Source organism: Phycodurus eques, chromosome 2 (genome assembly GCF_024500275.1).
Source record: "Phycodurus eques isolate BA_2022a chromosome 2, UOR_Pequ_1.1, whole genome shotgun sequence".
NCBI classification, from domain to species: Eukaryota; Metazoa; Chordata; class Actinopteri; order Syngnathiformes; family Syngnathidae; genus Phycodurus; species Phycodurus eques.
Window position 1 is genome coordinate 22,362,808 of NC_084526.1, and position 9,507 is coordinate 22,372,314.

Here is a 9,507-nt window from a genome sequence, read left to right on the forward strand (position 1 = left end):
GTTTGTTCCGATGTGCCCTGCGATTGCTGGCAACCAGTTCAGGGTGTACCCCGCCTCCTGCCCGATGACAGCTGGGATAGGCTCCAGCATGCCCGCGACCCTAGTGAGGAGAAGCGGCTCAGAAAATGGATGGATAGTCTGACATGTGCAATCGTGAAAGACCAAATTTGTCTTCTACTCTGATCCGGGCATTACGTCTGTTTCACACCGCCGACATGTTTTAAAAAAAAAAAAACTTTATTGGTGGTCAGATATTTACAGTACTACGTCAAAAGACAACCGACAAGGCTAAAAATAAACAAGTTTTTGGATTTGAATATACTGTACACGACAGCGATGTGGAGTAAATGTCTTTCGCAGAGCCGATCAATGACCGGCGAATTATGACATTGAAGCCGATCAGCATAAAATGCGAATTATCGGCCGATACCAATCAGATCGGTATAAAGTCTAGTCAGGATAATTAAAAAAAAAAAATGTTTCTATGGCAGCTTCCGTATTTCATAGCACGTCCCAGTTGATGTGCACTGCTTTCACTCACAACACTGGTTCGTTTCCAAAAGCACAATGAGTTTTGCGATTTGGTCTTTACATTAAGCGACTTTTCCAACCTCTGTAGCAACAATTTTCTAGAAAAGCAACTGTAATTCCCCCTAGGAAACAAATAATCTGCACAGGATCATTTTCACATTCTTTTCCATTTGACAACACAGATAAACAGCATTGGCAACAGACATGCACCAGCCGAGCTATGCAATGTGACTGCTCAGTTTATGATTGTTGAGCATTTGAATTTTTCATTTATTAGGGATTGTGCTTATTTACATTTTTAGTGGATTAGACATTTTCCAGAAAGAAAATTTTTTTTTTTGTACTGTATTTCCATTATTTGTGTGAAAGTTGATGTACGTTAATGCTGTAAACCAAAACAGTTTGAATATCACAAAGGTATACTGTCCGATACAGCTGTCAAAAAATAAAACAAAACCTGCTCGTCACGCTTTCCAGTTCCGGTAGCTTCCAGATGTTATTCCCATGCCAAAGTGGAGACGGATGAGGAGTTTGACGCCCGCTGGGTGACCTACTTCAACAAGCCTGACATCGACGCCTGGGAGCTGAAGAAAGGTTATTAATATTATTAGTATTATTATTACTATTATAGAATGTATGACCACTAACTGACTGAATTTGAGTTAATACAGTTGAAGTAGCAACTTGAGGGATAGCTGGAAGTATTGAATAGTGGAATACAGTGGACCACTGCTTTTTGCAGGGGATAGGGACCGGGCCCAACCGTGGATTGTGAAAGCCGCAAATAATTGATGCCCATTATAATTGCATTTGAAAAATAATATACTGCCAATAATCATTTTTGGGGTTGGTTCTCCCCCAGAAAAGAAACTCAAATTGAGAGAAAAGAATATCTGCAAACTGGTAAATCCGCGGGTGCTGAACTGCAAATTTGTGAGGGTCATTGTAGACTGATCAAATGTCCTATAGGTGACCATTTTGTAGCATAAATTCCCAATCAGAAAGTTCCACAGAACTGTCATCGTCATAAAACCTTTAACTGTAGAGGCGAAGTTATGTCACATTTTAATGATTTACCAGTCAGAGATCCTCATGATAAAATTTTATTTCCATAACACCTTTCATACACAAGGAATGTGACCCAAAGTGCTTCACAAAGATAAAAACAGACAATTCAAACAGCAGGATGAATACAAAATGCAAAAACCCACCCTTCCCATCCTCACAGATAAATACAGACACACCCGTCACACAATTGTAAAAAGAAGCTAACCATTGTTGATGGGAATGCATGTCTACTTTCAATGAGAAGTTGTTGGTCCTTTTTATTTATTTATTTTTGAAGGCATGAACACCTTGATCGGTTACGACCTGGTACCCGAGGCCAAGATCCTGGATTCGGCTCTCAGGGCGTGCCGGAGACTCAACGACCTGGCGAGTGCCATCCGTATCCTGGAGGCTGTCAAAGTGAGTTTTACATAGACAATTTTCAGCTTTCCTGGGAAGTTTGCAACAGTATTGGGCTTTATAGCATTCGTGGTTCAGTGGTAGAATTCTCGCCTGCCATGGGGGGCCAGCCACACATGGTGGTAATGCCTGAAACAATGTGATACACGGGTATCTCCTGAGAGGATTCTCGTCTTTTTGTTTCGCCAGTTCAAATACCGACTGAAGTCTATAAAAAATGTTTGCCTCAGTGCCTAAATAGTTCATATGTTGATTATTGAGCATTCAAAATTCAGTTTTAATGAGAAATGGAAGGTATGAAATAGGGCTGCCTGATTATAGTCAAAACAATAATCACTATTATTCTGATCAATATTGCAATCACGCTTATTAATCACGATTATTCCTCATTTTAGGGAAAAATATTTATTTTTATTGCACTTCTTTTTAACAAGCAATATGTAACAGTTTTCAGTTCAAAATTCATCTTTAAATAAAAATAAATGATAGATAATTTTTAACAAATTTTAAAATTAATGTACCCCACAAAAATCTAACTGAATATTTGTGCTATTACAAAGTGCAATCACGAATTGCAATTTATTGCAAGCAAATACAGTTCATGCATAGAAGGCAATAACATTAGGCTTCTTTAGATTTATTTGAAAATCCCCATCTTCAATATAGTGAATTGTCAAGAACGGTACGTCTCCGTTCTGCTTGACCGTTGTTTTTTTTCATTGTGGTCAGGCCAGACAAAAAGTGGAAGTCAAGGCAGATTAGCAGCCATCCATCCATTTTCCGTAACGCTTATCCTCACTCGGGTCGCGGGCATGCTGGAGCCTATCCCAGCAATCTTCGGGCAAGAAGCAGGGTACACCCTGCACTGGTCGCCAGCCAATCGCAGGGCACATACAGTATAAACAAACAACCATTCGCACCGTGCCTATATTATAATTATTAATATTAATGATTAATTCATTATAATATTCTGCCGGTGGCACGGTGAGGGACTGGTTAGCACATCTGCCTCACAGTTCTGAGGACCGGGTTCAAATCCGGCCTCGCCTGTGTGGAGTTTGCATGTTCTCTTCATGCCTGCGTGGGTTTTCTCCAGGTACTCCGATTTCCTCCCACATTCCCAAAACGTGCATGGTAGGTTAATTGAAAACTCTAAATTGCCCGCAGGCGTAAATGTGATTGTGAATGGTTGTCTGTTTCTATGTGCCCTGCGATTGGCTGGCGACCAATTCAGAGTGTACCCTGCCTCTCGCCCGAAGATACCTGGGATAGGCTCCAGCACGCCCGCGACCCTAGTGAGGATAAGGGGTACAGAAAATTAATGAATTAATGAATTATAATATATCTGAATATTTTTTTCAGTGAAACCTATCCTGTATTGGAGTTAATGGCATTTATGTTAGGTTTAATTGTAATAAATAGCCTTAGGCTTTATTGTATTTAATATAAACTGATTACACTGCAAAAAAGAGATTGCAATTCCAAGTTTAAAGATTTTTATTTACACAGGACATCCACTTTGGGTATCTTACACTGTCACATTTAAACTGGAAATAAAAAAAACATGATATCCATGTTTAACAAAATGGTCTTTTATACAAAATAAAACAAGAAAACTAAAAAGTAAAAATCCAATTCAATCGTAAGACAGAAAGGATATAAGCATTTAAGCACACTATTTTAAGCACTCCCCCATTCATTCATATTCAGTGCAACCTAACAAAATCGCCACACAAACGCTACAAAAAGCAAAAGCATACGACTATAAAGAGACATAAAACCAATTGCATCATAAGAAGAATATGAGCTTTTAAGTACACGGTTAAATTTTCATTCAAATCGCCTCATAGGGAATTGAATCAAAGTTTCTGTGTTTAACTACAAAAACAAATGAGACGATCGTCATTTATGAAAATTTTTTCCCGTGAAATCGCTTTAAACGTAGACGTTTGAATCAAAAAGTCTAAAAATTGCTGCACGGTAGGGGTTTAGAACTACCACAAAATGAATGTGAGTCACTTTAGGCCTGTTTAGCTCAACTATTCATGGCTTTCGCGCATGGAAGCCCGCTTCTGATTCCCGGCCAATGCAAAAAAAACAAAAAAAATGTTTTTTAATTCCCCCTCACTTGGGCTGCACGATACTTTGTTTCATCATCGTCATTGCGATGTACGTATCCGCAATAGTCACCCTGCGATGTTGGTGTACTGTAATAGACAGTGAATCAACTGTATTATTAAAAGTGACCAGTAGAGGTACCTGTTTGGACATGCTAATGAGATTAGCATCTTGCATGTTACGGTAAGTTATAACGCTTCCAACAACACATGGAGCAGCCCCGAGTGTTGTATACTTCTTGTATGATAACTATGAAAGAGGACAACAGGAAACATTGTACACTTGCTGCATTTCCTATTTCGCTCTTCAGAATTAAACTACTGTAGGCAGGCACTCTGCAGCTGCGTGAGTGCGCGAGGTGCATTCAGGGACACTGCGTAAATGGACGTGAATGTGTTCTTTTGTAATACAGTACATAATTATAAAAATAGATTAATTCATTCCTTTAGTTAAAACACAATGATCACACTGTGATAATGTGGCATTTTTGTTTTGTAATACAAGAATAGATACATTATTTGGTTAATATAGTCAGCCAGAGCTGTGAGGAATGCAAAGTTATCAATGTCTTTTCACCATCGTTCCTGTGATACTGTGTTGCGTGTTTTTTGTATGCACAGTAAGGACAAAAGTCCTTTTTTTGTTTGAATTCCCCATTTTACAAAACATCATTCAAGCAACAAGTTTTTCCTCATGTTTTTGAGATTGTAGGGTGAAAGCTACAGCTGGCTACTAGTGTGGACTGAATGGGTGGGAACAATGGGGAAATGAAATGCCAGTATTTTGAGGGTAATAGCAATAACAACTATGAACTTGTTTATTTTTGGACCGGTGAACTGAACTAGTTTGCTTTTGGAATGCTAAACTAAACTTTGAACTATGAACTGAACTAGTTTGCTTTCGGAACGATAAACTAAACTTTTAACTAGTTCGTGTAGAAAATGAACTTTCCCAACAATTATTTCACATCGCTATATTGCAGTGCTGTGCAACAGTTTTGTCCTGTTTCACAAATTATTATATTTTTGCATAGTTTATGCACTTTGTTTAAGATCATTAAGCAAATTTAAATATCAAATATAACCCAAGTGAACTTAAAATGCTGTTTTTAAATGATGATTTCATTTATTAAGGGAAGGGAAACTAAAACGTTACCTGGACCTGTGTGGAAAAAGTACAAATTTAGGGTTTTCGAGCATGAACGGCCTTTTTAAGGTCATGTCCCTGCATTTGAAACGAATTCAAGTCTGGAGCACACACACACAAAAGATATGCTCATTGTCCAACATACAAACATGTTCACTAGTGGTTCCGCTCTCTAGAATAAAGTCAGACAGAACTGCTTACAGGGTTAACAAGAGCATTGATTTAATACATTTTCTGACCCATATGACCTACACATACTGTAAATCTATACATCAGATTACGTACAGCAGCAGAGCATTCAGGTACCCCGATACAAACAAACATTTGGCTTGCACTGGAGCTTCTGGAGGTAAAGGGGTATTCGAGTAAATTTCTGCAACTTTTCTGAAGATTTTCGGGTAATTCCTGGGAAATATGGAACGTTTCAGTAGGGTACCAAATATTATTGCAATTATTAAAATGTATAAATGGTGAAAATACAATGATTATCACGAGTTGTTATAAACTGTAATTATCTAAATTAAAGTTGTTTATATGAACCTCATCTTTAATGCAAACCATTTTCACTGTCTCAAATAAGTGTGTATAAATATTGTGCTAGTCTTAACATTTAGTAATGAACTTTAAGATGCAATTCCACGTAAAATCCTAGGAACTAAACATTGGTATGGTGTTTCATATTTTTTTTGTCAGGACAAAGCAGGCCCTCACAGAGACATCTATCCATACTTGATCCAGGAACTGAAGCCCACGCTGGAGGAACTCTGCATCTCCACGCCGGAGGAGCTCGGCATTGACAAGCTTTAACAGGCATAGGTGACTGAATTGTTGTTTGACAATACATCCGCTTGCATAACGTACAAATGGATCACTGCTCAATACACATTTTATTTTTTGCCTCAGGTGCTTGGAGAGATAAACTCCCATAATTTGTCTCCTGTCAAAAATGTCTATAGTGTTGATTGATCTCATGCTGTCCTATTATGTACAAATTGGTGGACCGAATAAACAAATGCTGTTAGAACTGTATGTGTTTTTGTTCAGTCTTACTGGATCAAATGATAGACATGTTGCTTGACTACACATGATTCAAATCTATAATGTGAATATAATATTACAAATCCGCTGTAGCAATAATCATCTCTGATATTTTGTGTAATTATTTGATCAGGAGAAACATGATGTGGACATCCCACTTGCGGTCTCATGAGCTGCAGGACTGTCTGATGTCAGCGGTAAAGATATGTAACAATGGTTAGACACATATATATTGGAAGAAATTACACTCCCATTTTTAGCTCCGTGGCGATGGTAAACTAGGGAGGTCAATGTCAATCCAGCCATCCATTTTCATCCGCTTATCCGAGGTTGGTTTGCGGGGACAGCAGCTCAAGCAGGAAAGCCCAGACTTTCTTCTCCCCAGCCACTTCATCTAGCCCTTCCAGGGGGATCCCAAGGCGTTCCCATGCCAGGCGAGAGAGATTTTATTTTTGACAATTGTACAAAAGATGCAGAATCCTCTGGCACTTAGAGCAGTTCGAATGACAAATATTGCAATAGTCCGGTGCAATGACCATTGTGCAAAGGGCGCCGAGACTTCAAGGAGTGTATGCAGTTTAAAGTGACGAGTAGTGCGATAATCTGGACAATGTTGATTCCCCCTATAGTTGGAACACACCTGCCAGTTCTCCTCCTTTAAAAGGGGGGCCACCACCCCGGTATGCTAATCCAGAGGCACTGTCCCTGATGTCCACGCAATGTTGCTGAGGCGTATCAACAAGGACAGCCCCACAACATCCAGAGCCTTTAGGAACTCAGGGTGGATCTCATCTACCCCTGGGGCTCTGCCGCTGAGGATCTTTTTAACCAGGTCGGTGAGCTCAACCCCAGAGATAGAAGAATGCACCTCAGAGTCCCCAAACTCTGCTTCCTCATGGGAAGGTCTCCGACTTGAGGTCAGCATTGCACCGTCCCCACTGTACACAGTGTTGATGGTGCACTGAGGCACCAGATGGTGGATCACAATTTCCTCGAAGCATCCAGAAGTCACTCTCCGTGGCGTGGTCTCCCGAGGTTTTGCCTCGACGACCACCAAAGCTTTGTTTCGCTTGGCCAGACGGTACCCATCAGTTCCCTCCGGAGTCCCACAGCCCAAAAATCCCCGATAGATACCTTCTTCAGCTTGACGGCATCCCTTACTACTGGTGTCCACCAACGGGTTCAGGGATTGCCGCCACGACAGGTACCGACAACCTTACTGCTACAGCTCTGGTCGGCTGCCTCAACAATGGAGCCACGGAACATGGTCCACTCGGACTCAATGTCCCCTGCTTCCCCAGGGAGGTGGGCGAAATTCTGTCGGAAGTGGGAGTTGAAGCTCCTTCTGACAGGGAACTCTTCCAGATATTTCCAACAGACAATACAATATGCTTGGGTCTGCCAGGTCGGACTGGCATCTTCCCCCAGCATCGGAGCCAACTCACCACCAGGTGGTGATCGGTTGACAGCTCCGCCCCTCTCTTCACCAGAGTGTCCAAGAAATGCGGCCGCAAGTCTTATGACACGACCACAAAGTTGATCATGGAACTGCGACCTAGGCTGTCCTGGTGCCAAGGGCACATGTGGGCACCCTTATGGTTGAACATGGTGTTTGTTATGGACAATCCATGACGAACACAGAGGTCAAATAACAGAACACCGCTCTGGGGGTGGCATTGCTCCCAATCACACCCTTCCAGGTCTCACTGTCATTGCCCACGTGAGCTTTGAAGTCCCTCAGCAGAACGAGGGAGTCCCCAGCACCCCCTACAAGTACTCCAAAAAGGGTGGGTACTCTGAACTGCTCTTTGGTGCATAGGCACAAACAACAGTCCAGACCCATCCCCAATCCGAAGGGGGAGGGAGGCTACCCTCTCATCCCCAAGGTACAGGCAATGAATTGGGGGCAATAACTATGCCCACACCTGCTTGGCGCCTCTCACCGTGGGAAACTCCAGAGTGGAAAAGAGTCCAACCCCTCTCAAGACAACTGGTACTGGAACTCAAGCTGTGTGTGGAGGTGAGCCAGACTATACCTAGTCTGAACTTCTCAACCTCGCTCACCGGCTCTTTCCCCGCCAGAGAGGTGACATTCCATGTCCCTATAGAGCCAGCTTCTGTAGCTGGGATCGGACCGCCAAGGTCCTCGCCTTCGTCCTTCACCCAGCTCACTAGGCACTCTAACCCCTTGGCCCCTGCCACAGGTGGTGAGCTCATGGGATGGAGGTCAAAGTTGTCAGTGTATTCACTGTGTGCGGATGGCAAGGAAACCAAAAGACCAAGGATGCCGGTACATTTTTTGCATATGGTCGCGTAAAACGGTGTACAATTATGAGAAGGGAACTGGAAGTCCCTTTCACATGAAAATGTTTTGTTTTGCTTTTTTCAAATGTGTACTAATAGCATCACAAAACAGCAACCCTCATGAAAATCGGTTGAGGAAAAAGCAAGTTACGAATTAATTTCAGTGTCCGTGCTTTGCCTTCAATGTGAACGTCGACCTCCCCAACATGGCCGCCCAATGGGCACGTCGGTTAGCCGGGCACCTACATGGCGCTGGCGTATCTACCGATTCCATTCTATGAGGTTGGACGCCACCTGCTTTCGTTTAGAAAACAGGAAAGAATTGGGGTTTTGAAACGGCAACTTAATTTCAGGTTCTTTCCGGTAGCAGAAGCCGAGGATTTATTTAAGACACACAATGAATCATATTCGTTATATGAATACAATTTAAAAATAAACTACATACATAGAATAAATGATGGATTTAGCTAATAACGGTAGATGGAGAAATTATATAAAAATGGTAAAGAACATGTTTTGATTTAATATTTTTTAATTTAGCCTCTGAAGACGCAAAAAAACCGGAAATGCTTTTACCAAAATTGCACACTGTTGTAAAACATTATTTTCTTCCCCTGCCCTAGATTATAATTTAACGTTATTACGACTACATTGTTTTAGCATATTTAATCAAAATTACCTTTGTTTTATATATATATTTAAGGCTCGCGGTCGGCAAAACCCCGGAAATGTTTTCACCGACATTGGGCACCGTTCAAAAACGTGGATTTTCCCTTTTAGTTTGTTTAAAGTAGAATGTTAACATCAGTAGATTTTGTTTTTTTTTAGCGTAGCTGTCAAAACACAGTACCTTACTGCATACAACGATTCCCTTTAATTTAGATGTCATGCGTTTACTTTTCG

At 41.3% G+C, this 9,507-nt stretch overlaps 1 protein-coding gene across 2 annotated transcripts in view; it reads left to right on the forward strand.

Moving 5' to 3' along the window:
* LOC133415721 (cytochrome c oxidase subunit 5A, mitochondrial-like) overlaps positions 1-6,289 on the forward strand; it is an 8,398-nt gene extending 2,109 nt beyond the window's left edge. Inside the window, exons 2-5 of one of the 2 annotated variants that reach the window (XM_061702052.1) lie at positions 1,009-1,125; positions 1,877-1,998; positions 5,956-6,078; positions 6,166-6,289. In XM_061702052.1, coding sequence (XP_061558036.1) covers positions 1,009-1,125; positions 1,877-1,998; positions 5,956-6,069 — 353 coding nt within the window. In that variant the 3' untranslated portion in view covers positions 6,070-6,078; positions 6,166-6,289. Of the gene's footprint in view, positions 1-1,008; positions 1,126-1,876; positions 1,999-5,955 lie in introns of both variants that reach the window. The other variant, XM_061702045.1, reaches the window with a different exon arrangement.
* The last annotated feature ends 3,218 nt before the right edge of the window (positions 6,290-9,507 follow it).